Below are 26,115 nucleotides of genomic sequence, written 5' to 3' on the forward strand. Positions count from 1 at the left end.
TGGTCTGCTCTTTGTTCCTCTGTGGTTCTTCACTGTCTGAGAACTTCATTCAGATTTAACCACAATAAGCAGTTCAGCACTGAATCGTGAATCGGTTCACTTTATGTTTGGATCATTTCGGTCAGTCTTGCACTGCAATTGCTTGTTGCTGTTTTTTTCCAGAAAAGATTATGTTTAGGCTGCTGATCTCGATCTTCTCCAAATCAAAGGCATTCCTTTACGCCAGACTCACACTTCATTAATAATGGAGCTCTTTTGGCAGCTCACTGAAAAAAGCTGGCTTTTCTTCAAACAGTGATCAGAGTACGTGTTTATAAAGGTTTTATAAAGCAGGGATGTTGGAGGGTTGGATATAACCCTGTCACATCTAACCGAACCTAAAGACAATCAACACCAACAGAAGGCCGTAACGGCTCGATCTGCTGTCTCTATGGCAACGACCTCCTTGGCAACAACACACTTGGTGTGCGAGCCGTGCGAGCAGCAGTCGTGTTGGTACACTGATTAAACCCACGCTAACCCAGTCCATAAAGCAGACTGGAAATTTAGTTAGAGAGATTATATTGGAGTAGTTTAAAGAGTGCGGCTCAACACAACATTCAAATCTGAACACTGGGCCCGTTTAAATGTGTGGTAAGTCACTACAGTATATTCGTTTTAAGTACCTGTTGGTTTCATTTGTATCTGTGTGAGAGAAAAAAAATATTAATTAATTAATGGTCATTCTGAGTTATCTAATGGGTGAAATGTTTTGATTTAGACTAACCGAGTCAGAATTGTTTACAGTGCTCAGAAGTGATGGAAGCTAAACGTGCAAAGCAAAGCTACCTCACAGAGAGTGAGTGTTACCCAATTCATTTGACTTTCGTCATTTTGTGACTTTTTTAGATGGTTTTGAAGCTGCTACTTAAAGTATAAAAGTAAAATAGTCCTATAGTGCACTATAAACCCCACCCCCTCCCCAAAAACTAATTTTTCTAAAAGCTACAATGGCTATAATGTTCAAATATTAAAATGATAATGTTGATAATATAATTTGCAATGCACTAGGCTGTTTCCTGTTTCAGCAGCATATATACCCTTTTTTTGTGATACATTTATTATTATTATTATGAATATTTAAACAAAAGCAGCAACCAGTACTGCAAACATATAACACAGTTCCAATCTTACCAATAAAGTCACAACCGGTCTATACATACATTACATACATTCACAAAAAATACTAACAATACAGGACAAGACAAGACAAAAAACAAAAAAGAGAGAGGGAAAGAGGGGTTTACAACATTTCTTTCAGGGGTCAATTGGAAGAATAGAAAACCAACACCACTGATTAATAGAAGTTGTGTTGAGAAGTTGAAAATACCTTCCATATTGGGAAGAAAATGGGACAAAACTATAAAGTATGCATTTAATTTCTCTATATCTACAAATACCCTGCTTAAAATTATGTGCCTGGTTTAGAGCTGATGTAAACTGTAGCTTTTTAAGCATATCTTCATTTTTTTGTTAATTATCTTTATTAAATGATGCTTTTGTTCTTCTGCTTGGAGAGCTAACAGCTTTGCTTCAGAGGACTCAAATTCAGTAGTAGATTAGCTTGGCTTGAGATAAATAGGTAGCATAGCAGTGTGAAGGAGACAAACTGGGGTGAAGGAGAAAGCTTGGCCTTGGCGTGAGGTCAGCATTTACCCCCCTTCAGCTCCAGGAACTCCATGTACTCTTCTGTGGAACTGTTTTATAATCCTTCCTCTGTTCAGACCCTGGGTTGGTATATTGTCCCTGGTCATGCCCGTGCAACTGCTCCACACATTTCCCTTGTTGGTGATCAGTGAACAGTTTGTGTTCGGGTGCAGTCGGCTCGTAGGAGCTATGGAGCTATTCACAGGGGTTCTCGGTGTGGGGTGGAGGTTGAGGAGGGTAAAAGCTGCTCAGTTTGTCTACAATATCAGGGAGCTTCTTTTGAAAAAAGAATCTATTTGTTTGTGTTCCATTCTGTTGGTGGAGAACATGAAGAATAAAGAAAGTGCAAACAAGTGAATGTTGTAGTCACCAGGATACAGCTGGCAACACTCTCTCCTCTTCTACCCCCCTCCCTAAAACTCCCCACCAATGAACCCTATACCCCCTTTCATCGTTTTTCTTTATTAGCTTCATCCTTTCATTCCCCCTGTTTCCTTGTTTTCTTTGCTTAAAACATAATTAAATCAATAAAACGGAATTCAATGATATGCACATATCACCTCTAATCAGGTTTAGTTTTGTTTAGTCTTTAGTCTTTAACCCTTTCAGACCTGAATTATGTGCCAGTGATGGAAATCCCTCTTTTTTAAGCTTTCAGACATGTCTCAGTACGCATGCTGCATTTAAAATAAACAATAGTCAATAATTTTCCGATTGGGTTAAGTGTAAAGTGGGTAAAGTCCACATGTTTTAGTTTGATTATTGATGCTAAGTTGCTTAAAACATTTGAGACTGCTCTTGGACACAGGGCAGAATAAGACTAACTAAAGGAAGCCATTAGCCAATGGTTGTGTAGGCTGGTGGGTGTAGTGTGTTGGGGGTCTGGTCTTTGACCTTGTCCCCTTGTGTCCTGCTCAGAGTCCAGCAGTAGAAGAGCTGATTCACGGTGTACATGGTCCAGGAGATAGACGATGCTGTCGCCCAATTCACGGCCATTGCTCAGAGCCCTCGTCTTTGTTGTTTACTGAGAAGATGACCGCATGGCCCCTGTTCCTTCTTCCCTCTGCATCTCTCTGACAACTGAACTGATAAATGCCACCTCCTTCTAATGTCCTTTTGTCAGCAGCCACAAAGCCTTCCTAGGCCAGACTTCCTAAACAGGCTATCCCTGTAAAATGTGGGAACTCAGGCATTGAGAGGCTGCCAGGAGGGTGTCTGGCCTTTTCCGAACGGGAACAGACCAGAGGCTGATTGAAAGATTGAAAAAAAAAATACTGCAGTATTACTTATTATTTTCAGTAGCCTAAAGCTGCCTCTTAATTGGTTTGCTTGCCTTGTTGCATTGGGTCTGCTGCCATGAACCAGAAGCTGCTAAACCTAACTAAAGATTTGCCAGATGTTAACCCTCCTATTATCTTTGGGGTCAATTTGACCCCATTCAGTGTTAAAGTCTCTAAAATTATATATGTGTTATAAGCATAAAACATAATAAATAGCAATATTTTACACAGTTTTGTGTGGTAATAATGTTGAGGTCACTGTGATATTCAGTTTTATAATCTTTTTCTAAAATGCCCCTTCACTTTAGGCCCTAGCTTAACAACACACCACTTATTAATTAATATTTATATAATACTAATATAACATTAGAATAAAGCCAGAACTTCTGATCATTTATCAAATAAACATAACAAAACTGGTAAATAAACGTTGTTAACATGTTTATTTAAATTTAATTATAATCATTTAATGGAGGTTTAAATTGCTGGGATAATATTGATCCAGAGAAAAAAGGGTGTCTCAAATTTGAAAATACTAGAAGGGTTAAATGACGATGAAATTTCCAACAACCAAACCTGGTTCCACCCATTGGTTTTTACTTCTCTATTGTGTCAGTGGTTCATTTAACAAGTCATACCTTCAGTTCTGCTTGTTGTGGTAAAATAATAGAGCTGTAGAAGTGCTGTAGAAGTGATTTATTTTCTAATTAAATAAATAGTATTTCTGTACTTCTGCATGACTTCAACACATTAGCATTGATCTGGTGCATATAAAACATTGAAAACTGCAACTACATATATTTTTATTTCCAAAATCATTAGGCCATTTCCGAAGACATACATGACACTTACAGTTCAACACTGGGTTAAAGGTAAGGTAAAATTCAGGTCAGACAAAACTCCTCACTCTTTAGAAGTAGGATATTTAGTATCGTTCTCTTGCACAGGATTTAACAAGCATCCGTCAAAGTCAAAGTCAAAGTGGTTTTTATTGTCATTTCAGCTATATACAGAGTACACAGTGAAACGAAACAACGTTCCTCCAGGGACCATGGTGCACATAAACACAGTGTAGACAGAACAATAGTGCAACAGTACAAAAGTGCAGACAGACAATACAACACAATACAGACAAAGAATAATAAATAACAAGACAGTGTGCAAATTATGCAGTGTGCAAAAAGTGTGCAAAAAAGACCAGTGGTGTAGTAATTACCTCTATTACACAGTGTGCAATAGAGTCCAGTGAGGTAGTAGGGTTTTTAGTGCTTTCCATTTTCTGGGGTAAGTGGGGTAAGAGTGTGTGTGCATGTACAGAAAAACCATCAGTTCAGTCTCTGCAGTTGAGGAGTCTGATGGCTTGGGGGTAGAAGCTGTTGCAGAATCTGGTCGTGCTGGACCGGATGCTGCGGTACCTTCTTCCCGAAGGCAGGAGGGAGAACAGTTCGTGTGAGGGATGGGTGGGGTCATTCACAATGCTGGTTGCTTTGCGGATGCTGCGGGTGGTGTAAATGTCCGTGATGGAGGGGAGAGAGACGCCGATGATCCTCTCAGCTGTCCTCACAATACGCTGGAGGGTCTTGCGGTCAGAGACGGTGCAGGTCCCAAACCAGGCAGTGATGCAGCTGCTCAGGATGCTCTCAATGGTCCCTCACGAACCATTCTTACCATACCTTATCACGAACCCCCATAGAGATGTTTTTGTAGTAAATTCAAGAATTCACGACTACAGTCAGTTTCTTTGGCAGCGATGTCCCTTGGAAACCTTACAAGAAGGACCAAATGTTGCTTACTTTTTAAGCAACATTAAAACCCTGTGCGGAGTCCAGTACCCCTGCAGTGTGTTAAATAGAAAGGAAGACATTACTGGATTTGGCAAGTGTGTGGTATTCACAGACCTAGCAGCCTGAACTGTGGATAAAAGTTATTTTAAGCCCTGCCAAACTATCCCACCTCCCCTCCAAGATAAATGGAACTGAACTGTAAAAGGGACAAATACAAACGTATGGTAAGAAGGTCTCTGAAGCCATGTTTGACTCAGTAGAGATTCTCTGGTGTCCCACTTTGCAGCACAAACACCAGTGTCTCTACCTAATTCATACAAGAAAAATAGTGAACAAGAAATCAACAATACATTTTCTGCATTACTGCACTAGCTGCCTGTTTCTCAGTATTTTACAAGTGAAGAGTAGAGATACGTTGAGTTTGTTGTTAATGAAATGGTGTAAAAATAGTGATTTCTTTGCATGATGCTAAAAAAAATGTTCTAACTCAAACTCATTGGCATTGGCTCATTCTTTGTGAAAAACATATATCAAAACACATTTTCGATAAACACACACTGTAAACCCCCCCTACACATTTATATTACATACAGTATGTTTGGCCAAGGGCTAATAAACATTGCTTCATTTGTAAATTTGAAACTAAACAAATTTTCTCCTCATATCTTGAGTTTAATTCATTTTCTTTTACATTTTATTAATAAATTAATAAAAAAAAGAGTAGCACTTTTTGAAAGAAATGTAACATAAGAAAGGTAAAGGGCAAATATGAACCATGTAAGCTGTTTATATTGCTTGCAATTTAGGTGAAGCAAGCATGTGTAAAGCATTTTAATGTAAAATTGCTTAATTTTGCTGAATTAAATACAAGTAACAAAGTAAACGAGTAACAAAAATATGAACACCACACAAGGTTTAAAGAGTTTTAAAGAATTTTAAAGGGTTTTACAGGATTTTCAAGTGTGTTTTCAGCAGTCTCACATTGATATCCTGGTGAAGAACAGCTTTGTGGAATTGGTTTCTGGGAAGCTGAACTGAAATTGTGTGAATTGTGAAAAGATAAAGATGTGGTGTGGGGCTGGCTCTTTCTGTAAAGGTTGCACCAGGGGAAATGGGCTCTTTCTGACGTCGGTGAGAACACAATGTCTGGGCAATCTGGAGTGTGATTACTGGCCTGTTCTGGACAATTACTAGCTAATGGATTATGGTGGGAGGAAGGAAGACAGATGCATCTTGTTACTTAACAGGCTTACATGTGCAAACCCCCCCTCTACACCCCCCTACGCCCCTACCCAGAAAAGACAGCCCATGTGGTCAGCGCTGTGATGCAGATGAAGAAGCTGCAGGCCAGAAAATACAAGGATGCTGTTCTGTTCACTGACCCTGCTGCAGATACTGATGACATGGCAGAGGCTAAACAGAGAGCTCTTCTTGATCAGGTATTATCATCATCACTATCTTTATCATCATCATCATTTCCCAGTTTAAATCATCACCTGCCTCTTTTAGCAGCACTCAGAATCTAAATCTATCTGTGAAAACATCACATTTAACCCTCGTTCCCTCATCAGGAAGAGCAATGGTGTTCCTGGGTTAATTTGACCAAAAAATTGGGTTAATTATCCAAAAGATGTCTAAAACCCCAAAAAATTCATAACAAACAGTGTGAATATTTCATTACTAACTCCATTACTAATTCTAATCAATATGTAGTGCCGTGGTGTTCCTTACATCCAACAGGTAATGCTTCAATTAATTTAATTCATTCACTCGTTTTTTATAAAAAAGAAAAATGCATGTTCAAACTTTTTGTAACTGCTTTTTTTACTTTTAAAAGACCAACATATAAAACACAATAGTTTTACACATCATTGAAACATAACCACTGCAAATTAGTTTCAGTTTTAGTGTTTGCAGGGGGTGTTTGCAACTATTTGAGATGAATAAATGTGATATTATATATTGACTACACTAATTAAGACAAGCATAAGTTGTTTCATACTGAAAAAAGATCTTCAAACTTCTTAAAACGGGTCATAACAGGAGGGTTAATTATTATTATTATTATTATTATCAGTAGAAACAGAAACACAACAAGTCTATTGAATAAAACTGCATCAATCACCTTTTTATTTTTACGTGGTAACACATTAAAAGTAACCCTCATTTTAATGCATCACTTACCATTAAAAGCAGGAGTGTCTAAACTATGGACCGGTTCTTTTTTTTTTTTTAATGACCCGCGAGTTTGCCCCTATTAGGAATGTAATATTCAAAGTTTGAACGCTAGGTGTCGCTATGACATAAACCCAATCTAAAACGCTCCTCATCTCATTTCCTTCCTTCATTATGCCTACAATAATATTTTTTGGGGAAAACACGGCAACTCCAAAAAAACAAAAGGAAAACAGACAAAAAATAAAAAATCTAGTTATCCAAAAGCAGTGTGTAAGGCTGGTGGAGGAGAACATGATGCCAAGATGTATGAAAACTGTGATTAAAAACCAGGGTTATTCCAGCAAATAATCTTTAAACTTTTTTGTTTTAGACATTTCTCATTTTCTGTAAATAAATGCTCTAAATTACAATATTTTTATTTGGAATTTGGGAGAAATGTTGTCTGTAGTTTATAGAATAAAAGAACAGTGATCATTTTACTCAAATATATACCTATAAATAGCAAAATCAGAGAAACTGATTTAGAAACTGAAGTGTCTCTTAATTTTTTCCAGCGCTGTAACAGTTGTTTTGTCATATGTTGTTTTTATTTATTTTAATTGCTAATCTTTGAAAATCAATATTTATCACGATTACAATACGATTTTATCATATTGTCCACCTGTACTTGTACCTTATTGGAATGTGACACTAAATTCATTATCTTTCTAAATGCTAGAATTGTGGAGTTGGATCAAATAACATTATAATTATGGCGACGGTAAAGCCCTGAGTGACAGCAATGCTTCAACAAACTAACATACAAAGAACAAAGAACCCCAGCAACACTAATACTGTACTTTACACACCTTCAGATACACACCTGACCTCAGTACAGATTACCTCAGGACATCTACAGGATACTGTACATGATGTTCTAAAGAAATGAGAGTTTAATATCAGGAGGATGTTTAGGGAGTTAAGGGGGGATTGCTGGTTTAAAGGTAAATAATATAATAAAGTAAATTATCTGATCATTATATGCAGATATTGTGTTACAGGTGTTTTACAGAATTACACTGTAAATATAAATTATCAATTACTCTATATTATAAAATGACCCTGTATAATAGCTGCTACATCATGCAGACGGAAACTCATATTAATAATAATATTAATATAATGAGAGCTGCTTCTGCTTACCTGTCAGATTATTCTCACCTGTATTTTCTTACGCTTCAGCGCCATCTAGAGACGTACCACAGGATTCACCGGCTGAGGGACAGACTGTACCAGCACTACTCTGAGTTACTGACAGAGAAGATCCAGAGACAGAGGCAGGAGCTGAAGATGCATCATGACTCAGCTTCCCAGAAAAACACAGAAAATGACACTGAACAGGTATTTAAACTCTAAACACCTGTTCAGGTGTGTGATACGGGTTTATTTCATACAGGGGACCCCAAGTCACATAACTACTGCAGATTTCCATATTCAGAACTCATTGGTTAATTTACAAAGGATAAATATGTTCTTTTAATAAAATTAAAATGAATATTTTTTTTAAGCTGAAATGCAAAACTAGTATATTTAATATGACACAATAAATTAATTTAATTTACTCTAGCGTTTAAATATTTCATTTTAGAATAACTTTAAAATAATTATTTATTAATTAGTTATTTATTTTATATATATATATATATATATATATATATATATATATATATATATATATATATATATATATATATATATATTATGCACTTTTAAATTTTGGTTTATTTTATACAGATTACTCCTAGTCACATAACTACTGCAGACAGTCATATTCAGAATTCATTGTTTAATTTACAAAGGATAAAAATGTGCTTTTAATAAAATTTAAATAAATATATTTTCAGGCTGAAATGCACAAAAACATGAAACATCTGCAGCTCTTTTCATAATTTTTAAAACATTCTAATTTCAAATAGAATAACTTCTATTTATTTCTTGTAATTTATTGGTTTCAATCGTCCTTCTGATGATTAAAGATTTATGTCGGTTCAATGCAAAAGCCCCAGTTCTAGATATTTCAGTATTCTCTTGTGCTTCTATTTAATTGGCTCATTTACAAGTAATTTCTGAGTTACTAAGTAAAATTTATGAAGTATAGTATTTAAATTACTGAATAAATACAGAGTATAAAAAGGTCTAAAGCGATTGCAGGGAGTCACCAGTAGGCGACAGAACCCTAAAAAACTTACAGTTACAGTTACCACAATTACCCCACTTACTGTAGTCTTTAACTAATATAACTTATTCCAAGATCTGAAGGTAAAATAATGGATGCAAAAATAGTACTAACTAAAAAAAACTAACAAAACAGATTTACAGTGTAAAAAAAAATACTTTCTCAGATAACAAATGATTTAACTGTATTTATTGAGGTTTGATAAATACTTTTGTAGGAGATAATACATAGATAAGAAGGCCCCCTGAAAGTTACAGACCCTTACAAATGTTAAAGTTCTATTAAACATTTTAGAAAATAATAATCAGCATTTAGGAGATACATGGACTCAATGTCTAACTTAAAAGAGTTATATGGCATTTTCATGCCTGTCCATCCAAGCTTAGGGTCATTGTACCATCATCTGTACTGGACACTTTAAAAATAGTGACATTTACTATATTATTATATTATGACTTAATTTAGCACAAGTCATTCTTACTACACACAATACTGAATATAAAAATTCAGTTAATACTGTATATATTACACCCCTGGGATGCATACATTATATTCTGATATTTTTTTAGTATTTTAGTTTTTTCTCCCCAGTGATTAATAAAGTATCTTTAACTATTAACTATTGACTACTGCACCAACATATAATAGCTAGAGTAATTCATGGTAAATGTATGGTAATGCATGTTTAAGTATAGGCTACATATTGGTCTTTAGTTCAAGTTCTGTAAAACTGTTTTATCATGAGATCTTTGGACAAACTCTGTTTATCTAGAACTGTTTTATATGGTAATGAAGTCCTGAGTGATTCATCACCTTCCTCCTCAGGTCTGAGCTTCAATACACAACCGGTGAAATCAAAGCCTTGCACCAATCTACAGACCCACACCTCACTCAGCACACACTCAACAACACACACAATACACACACACACCCTGCTCAAGCTTTGAAACTAAGTATCCCCATCAGCCTCCATTTCAACAATCATTTCCTTTATCACACCTTCCTCAGGACGATTATTTTAACTACAAAGTTTTAGAAGTAGATTTTAGAGTAAAAACATAGAAACATGTTTTACATATATTTATGTTTATAACATACTGCACGAAAAACATGATACAATAATTAAAACACTCAGCAAACCTCTTGCACCTCTTCTCCTTTGAAATTAAAGTGTTAGCATATAATAAATAAAGATTATTACCAGTTATTTTGACAAAAACGATTTATAAAAACTTCACTGACCAGTTCAGATTTATATTTTTGTCCTCCCCAAATAACCAGCATGGTTTAAGACAGTGGTTCTCAAACTGTGGTTCGGTCACCATTGATACCATTTTTCTATTAGCTGTAAATTTCTATCTAACATTACATTAGTTGTTCTTGCCCGTTAAAACCTGTATATAATCTACACTTCAGTCCTTCACTCTCAGAACTACAGTTTTATCATTATTAACAACAGTTTCATTGGTCCTAGAATAAAACCCTGTGGAACGCCACAAGATCTGCTCTATTAACCAACCAATCACCAACAGTTCACTACAGTTTCTGCACTACAGTTAAATACAGATAAATAAGGTAGTAAGCACTTATTAACGTAGTTCACTGATTGTCTCTCTTGTTGTTTATTTTCCTCTGTTTAAATTCTGATTCTACTGTATTTACCATAATACTAACTTACTTACAGACTGAAAAAAGCTGGAAAACTCAACACAACAGAAGAGTGAAGAGCAATTGGTGGAAAAGATATGAGGAGACGTATAAATAAATATATATATATATATATATATATATATATATATATATATATATATATATATATATATATATGTTTGGATTACCTCTCTACATTACTGTGTATAAATAAGCATGTGTTCCTGTGAAATGGTTTGTAAAGGTGATACTTGGATTTTTTAGTTTGGTCATTGGTGATACGTGGTCTAAACACTGTATGACTCTACCTACACCAGGCTTTGAAGTGCAGGTACGATGGTGTTTGAGGTTGAGGAGATTGAGGAAGCTCCTCATGTTAATACGGGGGCTGGGGGCTGTTGGTGCAGACTTGTGATTGACTTTGATTTTGGCCGTCTGGCCCGAGGACAATGGGGGTGAGGGAGAGTGGTGTAGAGTGGTGAGGTGGGGTGTGTGTGGGAGGGGGTTTAAGGTAAGTAGGCGGGGGTTTGGCAGCTTTAGACAGATCCTGTCTTATCAATCTCCCCCTATAAAAGCTGGGCTTCTTCAGCGGGCTGTAATTGTCTCTCCTAATGACCCGCACTGGAGAGCAGGACAAAAGCAGCGCTATAAAGAACTTTATGAGGCTGTCGGTAGGAAACCTTTGGTGGAAAAGAAGAAGAAAAAACTGCTGAGCAAATGAAACTGCCCCGTTGTTTCCTCAGCCCAGGCCTAAAAAAAGACCCCCCCAATCGGGACTCCACCACGGGGCAGGACCAAAGCAGGCAGGGCCGTGGCCTCCTGCTGGGGCCTAATTGGTCCCTGCTCCAGTTAATGGCTTCCTGTGGCTGCATGTTTACTTCTCATTTGCTTTGGGTGCTGGGTTTCCCAGCCCTGCTGCAAGACCAGGCTCTTCCAGAAGCGAAGGGAGAAGATGTTCTCACCTTCTACACTCTTTCTTTCGTACACTCATTCATTTCTCTTTCCATGCCCTATTCTTCATCATCTCTTCCTCCGCTGTCTTTCCTTTCTTACAGAGAAAAAGAAAACCACCCGTCCAGAAGCTCATAGCTTCAACCCTCAAGCATGATGATGCGTATCTGGCTGCTTTACCTAAAACACGCTATTATCTGGTGAATGTTCAATATTTAATCACATATCACATTTAGGGTGTACTCACACTAGGCAATCCGAACCATGCCCGGGCACGGTTACCTCCCAAAGCACGGTTCGTTTGGCTAGTGTGATCGCTCCGAACCGTGCCCAGGCACGGTACGCTGAACCGTGCTCGGGCCCACCTCTCCAAGCGGGCCCGGGCACGGTTCAGCTTACGGTACAGATGCAGTGTGAGCGCAAACCGTGCCCGGGCACGGATCAAGATGACGTCAGTGATGCGACGCTACTGTAAACGGAGGACGTGTTATACACAATTCTGCATATAATATTTTTGAAAAGGGTTCTAAAGAGCACCATAATGGTTAGTGTTACCCATAATAAATTAGGACTACTATCTACAAGTCCTAAACCACAAACAGATTTTATTATTACTTGAGTTTTATGTTTCGCTCCTTTGGTCACTATTTATGTATATAGCAAGTACGTCTTTTACCTTACTGATGAACGTGAATTGTAGTCCGCGAGTAAAGCTGCAAATTTCTCCCTGGACGTCTGCTGCTTGTGTAAAAACCTTCTTACACGTGCAGCACGATTAGCAGTAAATCGCTGTGTTGCACAAGCAATGAATCTCTGGTTCAGTTGCGTATTTGCACGCCCAAAACGAACTCCATTGTTTTGCGCGCGCATACTGTTCTTCAAAACAAAAGTCGCCTGTTGATGACGAAAGCGTGCTCGGGCACGGATCGTTTAGCGCAGTGTGAGTGCAGGCCTGCGGGGGAGTGCGGAGGGGGCCGAACCGTGCTCCGGCACGATTCAACCAAACCGGGCCTAGTGTGAGTACACCCTTAATCATGTATCACATCTATAAAATGTATGTAATAATGTTCAGTGACATGTGCATGTACTGGTGCATCTCAAGAAATTAGAATTTCATTGAAAAGTTGCCTTATTTCAGTAATTCAGTAGTTCAAAATATGAAACTCTATATATATAGATGTATTTCTTTTATTGTTAATGATTATGGCCTACAGCCAATAAATACCATTTTGGTACTTTTGGCAGTGTGGGCAGTGTGCCAAGTCCTGCTGGAAAAGGAAATCTACATCTCCATAAAAGTTGTCAGTAGCAGAGGGAAGCATGAAGTGCTGTAAGATTTTGTGGGAAAACAAAACTGCACTGACTTTAGACTTGATAATAAAACACAGTGGATCAACACCAGCAGATGACAGACATGTCTCTCCAAACCATCACTGATCATCAGTAAATTTTACATTTCATTTGGAAATCAAGAGACCAGAGTCTGGAGGAAGAGTGGAGAGACACACAGTCCAAACTGCTCGAGGTCTAGTGTGAAGTTTCCACCAATCAGTCATGGTTTGGAGAGACATGTCTGTCATCTGCTGGTGTTGATCCACTGTGTTTTATTATCAAGTCTAAAGTCAGTGCAGTTTTGCTTTCCCACAAAATCTTACTGATAACAGCTTTTATAGAGATGCAGATTTCATTTTTCAGCAGGACTTGGCACACTGCCCACACTGCTCCAAAAGTACCAATTGAAATAAAGTAACATTTCAGTGATATTCTGTTTTTTTTAAATGCACTACTATGTGCAGTATGATTCTTCTAAAGCTCTTTTCCTCACTGTCACTCGCATTCTCTTGTGGGGGTCTTCCAATGAGAGATCCTGGAGCTTCAGAGGCTCCTGGCCCAGCGTGGGTGTCTGCAGGGTCCCAGGGAGCAGGAGGTGTTCCAGCACTGGGTGGACCAGGCCAAAACAGCACAACTGGAGAAACAGCTACAGCAGATCGGTGAGAGGAACCGGACTGCAGTGATTAGAAACCAGGCTTATGTAGGGCTGCAGTGATGTTCCTCACAGTAATAACCAAACAATGTCTATAATGTCTTTGCTGTTACACACAAAAAAAAAGTTTTTTTGGTAGATTGTAAAACAAAACTGGTTGATTTTGCATTGTTTCATATAATTTCATGATGGAAGGACCAATGGAAATGCTCCAGCATGTTTGTGTGACAGCTAGAGCATAAACGTCAATGAATAATATGATTTATGATTGATAGCCCAGTATAATACAGTATGTAGAAAAACTCCCAAGACCAGCTTCAAACCACTTCAGTAGGTGGTCTGAGACACACTTAAACCACATGTTACAGCAGTGTAAACACACCTGTCTCTCCAGGACACATCTGACAACCCAGAACAGACCAAATATCAAGCCATCATCTGAGTTTCAGTGTTTTCTCAGGTCATTTTAGATCTAAATCTCTTAAATCTTCCAGTAACGTTCTGCTCTTATATCTTATATCTTGTATCTGCTGATACCTGCTATCCCTTAAACCTAATATATTCTGCAATGTAAGCAGATGTGTTTCCCACCATCCCTCAGAAGAACACACAGAAAACAGAAAAATAAATCCTGACTCTTCTCTGTCCTTACCAAGGTTGTGGAACGAACTTCCACTGGGTGTCAGAACAGAACTGAAAGTCACTCCTGGTCTTAAAACGACGACTGAAGACTCATCTTTTCAAATACTTCCTAAACTTATCTTAAAAATAAAAATCTCTAAATCTCTAGTTCTAAACGTTATCAAAGCTCAAAGGTTGGTGTATCCCTTGATTCTAGTCTCTCCAACTCACTCTGGATATCCTAAAGTAAAAAAAGGACACACTTTTGTAAGTCGCTCTGGATCAGGCCGCCTGCTAAATACCTTAAATGTAAATAATGAATCTTATAATGAAAGTATTTAAATATCTACATTAAAAGCTGAAACTGTCACACTTGTTTTGTGTGTCCAGTGCTTCGCAGCAAGTCAGCTCCAGTGCTGACGGTGGAAGACTTGCTACAGAAGAAGAAGAAGAAGAAGATGCCGGAACATCTCCCACAGATACAGGTCTCAACTGAAGAGAGCTCAACCCAACAGAAGCATGTGAGGATCTATTTATTACTTACATACTCTAAAACATTATATCTTCTATAGTCTTATATTTCTTTACTGTGCTTTCTTATTGCACCACCCCTATTATTGTTGTTTGTTTATGCTGTGTTGTGTTGTGTAACTGCTTCGGGATCTATCTATCTACAGGGGTTGGACAATGAAAAAGAAAAACCTGGTTTTAGACCATATTTATTGTCCTGACGGACAGTTCTGGTGGAAACAGGAGAGTTGAGGTGCACATTGAATTCTGTCGTGATTTGAGCAGCCGTGGTTTTATGTTTTTTGGAGACAATCCGGGTTAGCACCCGAACATCCCTTTCAGACAGCTTCCTCTCACAGCGTCCACAGTTAATCCTGTTGGATGTGGTTGGTCCTTCTTGGTGGTATGCTGAGCTGACATTACCCTGGATATCGTGGCTCTTGATGCATCACAAAGACTTGCTGTCTTGGTCACAAATGCGCCAGCAAGACGTGCACCAACAATTTGTCCTCTTTTGAACTCTGGTATGTCTCCCATAATGTTGTGTGCATTGCAATATTTAGAGCAGAACTGTGCTCTTACCCTGCTAATTGAACCTTCACACTCTTACTGCTCTTACTGGTGCAATGTGCAATTAATGAAGATTGGCTACCAGGCTGCTCCAATTTAGCCATGAAACCTCCCACACTAAAATGAGAACTGAAGCTAATGTATGTTCAGTTTCCTCTTCTGATCTCAGCTCTGTTTCCTCTGCTCTTGCTGTGCCATGTTGGCTATGCACAAACACTCTTTCTCCTGGAAGCTTGTTTAGCTTCAGCCTTATGGGAAGAGTTGGTCGAGTGCTCACGTAGGGGTGAGATGTCCAAACAAAGCCCCCCCTACCCTCCACAGCCCTCTCTCTTTACCCCTACTGCACGGACAAACATCACCCAGGGGAGAATGTCTAATTCATTTCACACACAAAAGAGACAGACCAATTGGGCCTGGGATGTCACATCATGTCAGAGCTTAGGGCTAAGGGTGTAGGTCTGCTTACAAAACTGTTCTACAAACACAACGAGCCTCTTTAAGAAAGACTCCCTTAATTCCACCTTAAGTCTTAAGACTGCACAGACTGTACTAACCATCTAATGTACACATTTTTCTCTATTAATCAGCTGAGACAGGACTGCTGTACAAGTATTAACCCTTAAAACCCAACGGACGGATTTTACGCCCAAAATCGCACTTTGTATTCTCAGCTTAATTACTCAGGAATGCCTTCACGAATCAGCATTTGCCATATATGGTTAGAAAGAGTGGAATTAACTCGAGTAAACAAAGAGTCAAATCGTCTTCAGATTTTTTTGTTGTTGTTGGAATAATTACTATTCGTCTCAGTCAACATTACATATAAACTCAGAATACTGGTATAAACTCACTTGTGATTTTGGGTAATTAATTAATCCGTCAATTAAATGGTTGCATTTTTGTTTAACCATTTGACAGTGTTTTTTTTTTACGACTCAATCTTTATATAGATACGTTTAGATTTAAAATACTGAAAGACTTTTAAGCACGAAGGTGCAGGTTTCCTTTGTTGTTGTTCCCCTGGAGGTTTTAAAAGACTTCACAATGTCTTTGGAGATGTTCCCCTGCCTGCTGGTCCAAACTGTTTTGTGGCTTGTTATCTGCAGTGGCATGCAGCTGTGAAGTGCACGGTCATTCTGGTGGCCGGCGAGCGAACAGTTAAAACGTGTCGCCTAAATGTGCTAGCGATGTTTGTGAGGGAGTGTTAGGCTGCTGATCTGAAGGCTCTGAATGCTTGGAGCATTAGAGAGGACAGCTAGAGCTGATGAGCACCGTCCACCCCTCCTCCTCTACAGGACATTCCGCACTGCAGTGAGACCTGAGCGGAGAGGACGGGATAGTCCCAGCTTCCATAAACTGTATTTTAGAGCCAACAGCCTTCCGATCTGTCTCTATTTATTCATTACTGTGTGTTTATTTTCCATGAAAGACGCTGAGTCACAATGTCTTCTCGACCTGTTGAATTTCACACAAATTTATTTTCAGGAAGGACGGGCAAATATGGCCGCTCCGTGTATTGGTCAGTCTGTTGCTGGGCTGAGTGGAAAAATAATAAGAGATTAAGTCATGTGATGGAATGAATAATACACACACATAACAAACACAAACTGCTCTAAAAAGCTCTAGCTCAAATCCTTTACCAGTGATTTGCTTTTGTTATTAAAATCTGTATTTCCCCATATAAACTGACATTACAGTGGAATGGCAAATGTATTCATAACCCTTGAACTTTGTCACATTTTGTCATCTTAGAACAACAAATTAAAATGTATTTTACTGAGATTTTAAGTGATAGACCAAAGTAAAAAAAAAAAGCTTAGTAGAGCCACCTTTCACTACAATTACAGCTGCAGGTCTTTTGGGGTCATTTTTCTCTACCAGCTTTGATCACCTATAAACTTTATCATCTATAAACTGATTTTTTTTTTTTTACCTCATTCTTCTTTAGAAAACAGCTTCTTTATAAACTTAGCCAAGTTGGATGGAGAGCGTCTGTGAACAGCATTTTTCATGTCTCTCCACAGAAGATCAATAAGATTTAGGTCTTTTAGAACCTAAATATTCTTTGATCTAAACCATTCCACTGTAGCTCTGTAGTGCTGTATGTTTAGGGTCATCGTCTTGCCGGAAGGTGAATCTCCTTCCCAGTCTCAAGTCTTTTACAGCCTCCAACAAGTTTCTTTTTCCAGGATTCCATGATTGTTTGCTCTGGCCAGCTTCCAAACTCTGTCCCTGCTGAAAAAAAGCATCCCCTCAGCATGATGCTGCCACCACCATGTTTCACATCAGGGATGGATGATTTGTTCAGGGTGATGAGTAGGGTTACTTTTCTACCACACATAGTGCTTTGAATTTAGGCCAAAAAGTTCAACTTTGGTCCCATCTTACCAACTTTGGTCTCATCTTCCACATGTTTGCTTTGTTCCTACATGTCTTGTAGCTACAAACTGCATATTACACTTCGTTTGCCTTTCATTCAACAATGATTTTCTTCTTGCCACTCTTCCATAAAGGCCAGATTTGTGGAGTGCACAATGTATAGTTGTCCTGTGGACACATTTTTCTGATACATCTGAGCTGTGGATCTCTGCAGCTCCTCCAGAGTGACCATGGGCCTCTTGGCTGCTTCTCTGACCAGTGTTCTCCTTGCCAGATTTGTCATCATGTCTTGGTAGGTTTGTAGAAACAGATATAGAATACTTTTGTTCAGGTTCATTTTTGGACGATGGATTATATGATTATAGAGTGCTCCTCAGGATGAGCTAAGATTGGGATATGTTTTTATAACCCAATCCTGCTTTAAACTTCTTCTCCACAACTTTAACTTTAACTCTGACCTGTCTGGTGAGTTCCTCCTTGGTCTTCATGATGCTGTTTGTTCACTAGTGTTCACTAATAAACCACTGAGGCCTTCACAGATCAGAACAGCTGCATTTATACTGAGATTAATTTCACCAATTAAGTTTTAAATTAAGACTTTTGAAAGCCATTATTGACTGCACTGGATTTTTATTATTTAGGGGTTTCAGAGTATAGGGGGCTGAATACTTTTCACACCATAATTTTTAAGATTTTTATTTGAGTTTTATTTCAAGTTTTGTAAACCATGTATCATTTTAATTCCACATTAAAATGACGTGCTACTTTGGTCTACTTTGGGTGTTGGCTTATCGCCTAAATCTTAATAAAATACATTTTTATGACTGTAAGGTGATAGGGCTATGAATACGTTTGTAAGCTACTGTATTATCTAAAACCTATTAGAGCTGTCCCTTTGACCTCCTATCTCTCCTATCTCTGGGTTGGTACAGGACCGTTAGTTACTACATGCTGATGTGAGTAAACTGGGCCAGTTTGCACCCAGCAGATGAAGTGTGTCCTCACCCGGGTGAGCAGTGTTATCGGGCGTGAGCCGGGCTGTGCCGAGGCTACTCTTGAGAAGTAGCACATCATTAGGAATATATTAACAACTCAATGTTCACTCAGAGCCCAGAACACACAGCTGCAGAGTGCAGGAACAGATAGAAGGGCGGGTCTGGATAGACGGCCTTAACCTTTAAAAAGATATACAGTATTTTAGTTCTGTTACATTTATTTTAAACGTTAATCTGATTTTCATTAGATTTCATATATTCAGTTAGGAGGAGTTTTTGGTCCCAGGTCATACATTAAAAAACTCCTGCAAATGTGAAATATTGCTATATAAACAGCCTGTGACATTTTTTAAACATTAATTCTTGTTCCAAACCCAAACTTTAAAACATGTCTGTTCCAATAAATTGATAAAAAGTCATGTTTTTAAACAATATAGTACCATAGCCATCTTCACAGTTATTACCACAACAGTTTAAGATTTGCTATACGTGATACATCCAATCAATCAAACAATCAATCAATCAATCCACCTTTATTTCCACTCTGTAATAAAAGCTGATTGAGCAAAAAAATGGTAACAAAAGTCTGAGCAAAAAAAAGTTTTGAATGGATTCAGCAAGAAAACATTTGGAGAAATGTGATGCAATGTTGTGTTGTTGCATAAGCTACACATTTTACAGTGTATTTATATGTATTTATAGTTCATCTTATGCTACCTGTTGAAAATTGTTGGGGAATTAATGAACTAGTCTATTTTTCCTAAAAAAGTGAAAATCCTCTTAGTTTTACCATCAATATCATTGTAACAATCATTGTTTAGAACTTGAAGTTAAATGCATTATATATGTATAGATAGATAGATAGATAGATAGATAGATAAATAGATAGATAGATAGATAGATAGATAGATAGATAAATAGATAGATAGATAGATAGATAGATAGATAGATAGATAGATAGATAGATAGATAAATAGATAGATAGATAGATAGATAGATAGATAGATAGATAGATAGATAGATTACATGTATCTAATATATATATATATTAAAGTATATTTAAGTTTGTTTATTCGTTGGTTGGATTTGTTAATATATGTTTGCATATCATCGCTGTCCTATGAAAAACTTCTCCATTTTTGTTGATTTTTAGTTTACTACGTAATTTGAAAAGACAAACTGTCCCTTACACTCTGTCAAAATTTCTTGATGAACTGACCAATAGAAACTCTTCAAAATGACCTGAAATAAACTCTTTTTACATTGACTTCCATTTAAAGTTTACAAGGCTTTTTCTGTCTCCTGTAAAGTTGCTGTTTTGGAGATAAGTGTTTTTCATTGGACAGCGACGATTTATGCAATCATCAATATTATCTCAATATAATGTGATGTTTTGCCAACAATTCTATTGTTAGAGCAAAGCACCAACAGAAATAAGACAAAAATGTGGCACTTGGAATTTGTTTGGGATGCTCAAACCTTTGTGTAAAACTAAATCTTCCCTATTTAGAAATATTAAGGTAGACAGAAATGAATTTATTCTGCATTTTGAATGATATTATGGTATGTCCTGTGTTGTTTTTAGCAGACTGCAGTCTCAGAGAGTGCATCAGGAGCGTTAGCTGTCTCTCCTCGTCTCTACAGCAAGCAGATTCAGAACCAAACTGAGCTGAAGTTTCCCAGCGTAAGTGTTAAAACCACAGGCGCTTGACTGCGCTGAGCGGGGGCGAAGGCAGGCAAACACACCTGCAGGGGTCGACCTCCGTCACCCCCTCCGTCATACACACCTCAGTTCCAGCTTTACAGGATCACACATGCTGATTGACATTAGCAGCTCTCTTTAGGAGGTGGAGACGCTCATTGCTATCTTACACCACGTCTATTTTCACACCTTGCGTCTGCGGCGTTTAAGTTAACAGGTCAGTTTCCTCTGCTGAGAAGCGTTGGACATGTCCAGGGTGTTGCGCTGTTAAAATAGCAATCCGAAAAAATCAGAGTGCACCTGGTTTTTAAAGGGAATGATGAGCAAGTGACACACTGATTGGTTTATTTCCTGTTACGCCCAATATCAACCACACTCATGATTAATTAAGAAAATTAGTACATGGCTTTTGCACGAATTTTGTACACTGGACTTTGTACCGTCCCGTCTCGGTAACCTGAAAAGCTTTAATGGACAAAAAATAAAGAGAAAAAATGCTGTTTGGACACACCTTCTCATTCAATGCGTTTTCTTTATTTCCATGACCATTTACATTGTAGATTCTCACTGAAGCATCAAAACTATGAATGAACACATGTGGAGTTTTATGTACTTAGAATATATATATGTATATATTTTTTTTGTTAAGTACATAACTCCATGCGTTCATTCATAGTTTTGATGCCTTCAGTGAGAATCTACAATGTAAATAGTCATGAAAATAAAGAAAAAACATTCAGATGCCCCTTAAAAGGCATTTTAAGAAAATACACACCTGCAGAAAGAGAGAGAGATAGAGAGAGAAAGAGAGAGAGAGAGAATGACAGTGGGGGATCAGGACAGTGAGAGACAGGATGAAGGAGAGCTGGAAGTCTCTGCAGACACATGCGTGGGGTTCATTCTCCTCACACCTCCTCGACAAAGTGGATGTGGGCAAACAGCAGAGCCTGGCTGGAGGAGAGAGAGGAGAAGGTAAACAGTGAACAGACAGAGCTGGACAGGCCCCACTCACATGAACATCACTCACACTGGAAAAAAGTGATGCAGTGTGTTTATATCATTCAGATACGCTCATGTCCCCGTCGAGCTGTTTTATTGGCACAAGACGAACCTTTTTAATATTACTGTAGTGAGGGGGTTGTAATGTTTTGGCTGTTTGGAGTACAGTAAAATAAAAGTGCAGAGATAAAGGAGCTGAAAGGAGCAGTCAGTAATAAATGAGAGCGAGTGTGTGAGTCCAATTTACAAACACTGGATAGATTTTTCTTCCCCTACTGCATTTCCCAGACGTAAAGCTCATGCGGGTTGCCAGATTGACACGTAGGGGAAAGTGATGACAAGTGATGATCAGTATATATATATATATAATTCCTATATAAATTCCTGTCTCTTCTACTACACTACTGATGGTGGTTAGCAACCTTACTGAAGCTCAGTGATTACCTGTTCAGAGGAAAAATAGCCAGCTCGCCCGTTTCCATGGCTACAGCACACTGCTTGCATGCTGGTGTGTTCTATACCTGGAAACCCAAGCTGTGGAAATGGGACAGGCAGCTATATCCCACACAGATCATTACCGTGAAAAACTGCACAGTACATGTAATAAATATGTAATTAATGTATTGCAAGGAAGTATCACAGGTTTGTGTGTGTGAGTGAGTATTTGTGTGTATGTGTGTGTTTGTGTAAATGTGTGTGTGTGTGTGTGTGTGTGTGTGTGGTGAGAGGGTCAGGCGCTGAGACTGACGCCTAAACCTGTGAGAAATGAGCTGCTCATCACCTCCAACCCCTCAGCTAATACCCCTGTTACCATATCACCCCTCCACACACCACCACACACCTCCAGCCCACAGCTCTTCACTCACACACCTCCACACCACCTTTTATCTCCACAGGTCTTCTCACAGGAGCTCAGAGTGCCCAGGTTCTCCACTCTACAGCCCAGATTTCTGGAGACCTTCAAGACCAACCCTCTTCTTCTGGTATTGTTGTCATGATACTCCATACTACCTACTGATATTAGTCAATAAACACTGCAGTTCTTAGTGTTTCTGAAACCATTTCCATAAAAGTGCACACTCAAAATATTGATATAATATAAATATCAATATATTTTAGATTAGATAAGATAAGATACTAATTATAGATTTCAAAGTATTTATGCAATGACAATATTTTCAGACAAAACACTGAAAAACATACTACTACAGCAAAATAAAGGTTTTCTTTATAATATAAATTGACTATAAATATAAGTTTAAAACTGTTAAATCTTTCAACTTTTGTCTATTTTGTAAATAACAGTAACTCACCAAGATATTGTTCGAAATAATATTCCAAAATAACATAACAATCTACCACAAAACATATATAATAATATAATATAATATTTAGTGCCTGCATATGAACTGCAAACATAACTAATTAAACAACAGTGCACTTAAATAGTATAATTCACAGTAAATGGTAAGACGCATACAAAACAAACTGATTTTAATACATAATATTGCTAAAACTCTAAACCTAATTAATAACATTAATAAAAGATGTTAGCAAAGTTTATGCTCCAGGTATTTTATGTTGTGTCTTAGTTGTTGTAGTTGTTTTCACATTAGTACAAATATTGCCATATGTCATTATGACCTCAATATTATCCAATGTTACACATGTGTGTAAATATACACCTATAAAAGCATGGTGTCAAAAGTGCATTTAAAATTTACAGGACAATAAAGATTATTATATTATATTATATATTAGCATGTTAATTTAATGTATTCTTAGCTGTTTTCAATCAAAGAATGGGCTCAAATTGACATCTTAATTTGTTAATGTAGTTTTATCTGATTTACGGTCAGTTAATCTAAATTTTGGGGTTTTGATTTGATTGTTGTTCCTTTGTCATAATTTCTGCCCAAACAGAGAGTGAAGGAGCCACCTCACCAATCGAAAGCTGCAGTCGTGACCCAACACCAGCTTCGCCTGATGCACAGCCTCTCCCTGTCTCACATCGCTCACACACACAGGTCAGCCAGCCCACAGCAACCAGCGACAGACAGACAGACAAACACAGACGCTGGATCAAATCAGACCCAGACTTACTAGAGTAAAAGTACTCTAAATTCTTTATGAAAAAATAAGTGAGTTGAGTAGAAGTCTTTAAGCTGCAGTAATGTATATTCAACAAGTAGTTTATAGTAGAATGTAGTACTGAAGTACTAAAAAAAGAAAGTAGAGTATTGTGTTATTAGTGTAGTTATTACAGAATTAGTACTTAAATATAGTAGTGAAGTAAAAATAATACTCCAGTAGATACAGATACAGTATTTTAATACTAAAGTACAGTATTGAAGCAAAAATAATACTACAGTAGCTACAGATACAGCACTGTAGAACTTAAGTACAGTAGTGGAGTAAAAATAATACTCCAGTAGTTACAGCATTTTAGTACTTAAGTACAGTAGTGTAGTAAAAATAATACACTAGTAGATACAGATACAGCATTTTTGTACTTAATTACAGTAATGAAGTAAAAATAATACTCCAGTAAATGCAGATACAGCATTTTAGTACTTAAGTACACAGCAGTGTAGTAAAAATAATACTCCAGTAGTGTTTAGATACAGTATTTTAGTACTTAAGTACAGTAATTAAGTAAAAATAAGTAATTTCTTGGTTAAAAGTCATTATATAAACAGTAAATAAACTGTCTTAATTAATGTTTGTATTTCTTTTTATATTAATGTCAGTTTGCTTCTTTGTAAATAGACTGCTGGACAAAACGGGACTTGCTCTTCATCGTGATACAAGATACAGCATCAGCGACCTGGTCAGTTTCTATCTGTTAAATTAGTTCTTCACATCGCATCAAAATTTTATGATAAATTGACCAATAGAAATGTTTCAAATTGACTTGGAATAAAATTGTATAAAATAAAAAGTAACCTTCTATAGCATGATTTTCATATCTATTGAGCAACATAGATATTTTAGTCTACTTTTTGAGAAATTATGGATCTCTGTTGATATTTTTATCAAAATATAAGAACCACTGCTCGTCATGAATCAACAAAAACACTTTCTTTTGTTTTAGTAAAGAAATTTAAACAAAATCGCCACAACAATAAAAAATGATAAATTAAATTTTATTAAAAATGTGCTCTAAAAGCAACATAATGCCATAGAGGGTTAGAAAGGTTTTTTTTTTTTTACTTTAAAAAGGTTTTTATTCTTCACTTGACAGTCTTATAAATTAATTACTGAATAAATTAGAGCAAATATATTTATAGAGTGCTGAAAATGGTTAGATGAACTGTATTAAGGTGTTTAAGATGTTCCTTTATGAGCTTAATGGAAAACCATTTAACTGAACAATATATCATTTATGATATTAACAGTCATGGTTCTTTGCTGCCGAACACTTATTTATTTATTTATTTTTTTCAGTTTTTCTCAGTCATGTTGGTGCATTTTAAATAATTATGGACATTTGCTTAATGTAAGTGTATAAGAGACTAGATAATATGGAGGTTGGACAAAAAACTCAATTCTGATATGAGAAATGCACTAAAAATAATTGAGAAAAACTCTATTCCTGTAAACTTTTTAATCATTATTTAGTTAAGATTTGCAAAGTTTATTTAAATTTTTTGCCTTTATATTTCTGAACAGTTGGAGCATGTGTGTCCAAACAAAATCTCAATTAATGAACCGAGATGTTCAACACAGCCTCTTCTCCCACCACTGCAGTCTCTGGAAGATCACTCCAAAACTGAACTTCCAAAACCTTCTATGGAGGACACAGTCACTCCATCCCACCAGGCAAGCAGGTAAGGCCTGCGCATAATCTGAACAGGCAATTTAGCGTAAATTATGCCTAAAATTACATAATTCATGATTTCTGCAGCAGGAAACAGACTGACGACTCTGCGTTAAGCTACGATAAAGCTCCGAACTCCTCCAGCTCAGATGTTCCTCTGTCCATGGAGGACATTCACTCTCCGAGTATTTCATTGGTAATCAAATATTATGTCAGGGGTCCATTTATATTCGTTTATTAAGAGTAATTTCTATGGTTACCTGACTGGTTTGTTTCCTTTTCAGGCTAAAGACCCTGATGACAAGACCTGGACCAATTATGTGTCTTAAAGTCAGCACTTTCAGCACTGCTCTGACCCCTTTTAAGATAAAGAGGCTTTTTTTTATACTAAATTGTGTTTTTCTTGTTGCTTTTGTAACATTAGAGACTTCTACTAAAATATATCTTTAAGTGTAACTCACAAATTATGTATATACTTCTGATAAATTTGACTCAATTTAATCAAATGCCACTTCAGCAACTGTAATATGTACTTTAAATGTGTTTATTTAGTTTATAAATTTATATGAAACATATATTTTATTATGTTTCAGAGTCTGATATATGTAATATCTGCATGGTTTGAACAATAAAATACAATAAATAAGTAATAAAATAAATTGTAAAATAAACTGTGTTTGCAATTATACTGGTTTGTCATTTATGAATAATGGGTAGAGAAACATACATACAGACAGACTAGATAGATAGATTTGTAGAACAGATAGAGAGGTAGAGACAGGAAATATAAT

The 26,115-nt window shown here is 37.1% G+C and overlaps 1 protein-coding gene across 4 annotated transcripts; it reads left to right on the forward strand.

Moving 5' to 3' along the window:
* si:ch211-130h14.4 (uncharacterized) lies at positions 1–25,995 on the forward strand. 4 transcript variants are annotated; one of them, XM_049481620.1, is made up of 13 exons: positions 1–633; positions 6,047–6,189; positions 8,150–8,308; positions 11,849–11,944; positions 13,609–13,735; positions 14,740–14,870; positions 20,389–20,487; positions 22,401–22,487; positions 23,428–23,531; positions 24,274–24,334; positions 25,177–25,334; positions 25,412–25,520; positions 25,609–25,995. In XM_049481620.1, the coding sequence occupies exons 1-13, from the start codon at positions 627–629 to the stop codon at positions 25,651–25,653; spliced, it is 1,326 nt and encodes a 441-aa protein (XP_049337577.1). In that variant the 5' UTR covers positions 1–626; the 3' UTR covers positions 25,654–25,995. The 4 variants fall into 4 exon arrangements, with proteins under 4 accessions (XP_049337577.1, XP_049337579.1, XP_049337578.1 ...); XM_049481622.1 differs by having other exon boundaries at positions 25,415–25,520; XM_049481621.1 differs by having other exon boundaries at positions 20,392–20,487.
* Positions 25,996–26,115: the final 120 nt, after the last annotated feature.

Source organism: Astyanax mexicanus, chromosome 7 (assembly GCF_023375975.1).
Source record: "Astyanax mexicanus isolate ESR-SI-001 chromosome 7, AstMex3_surface, whole genome shotgun sequence".
Classification (NCBI taxonomy): domain Eukaryota; kingdom Metazoa; phylum Chordata; class Actinopteri; order Characiformes; family Acestrorhamphidae; genus Astyanax; species Astyanax mexicanus.

Coding starts and splice junctions, on each gene's coding strand:
- si:ch211-130h14.4 (XM_049481620.1), top strand. Junction 24,335..25,176: donor GATACAGCATCAGCGACCTG/GTCAGTTTCTAT, acceptor ATTTCTGAACAG/TTGGAGCATGTGTGTCCAAA. Junction 25,335..25,411: donor CCATCCCACCAGGCAAGCAG/GTAAGGCCTGCG, acceptor TGATTTCTGCAG/CAGGAAACAGACTGACGACT.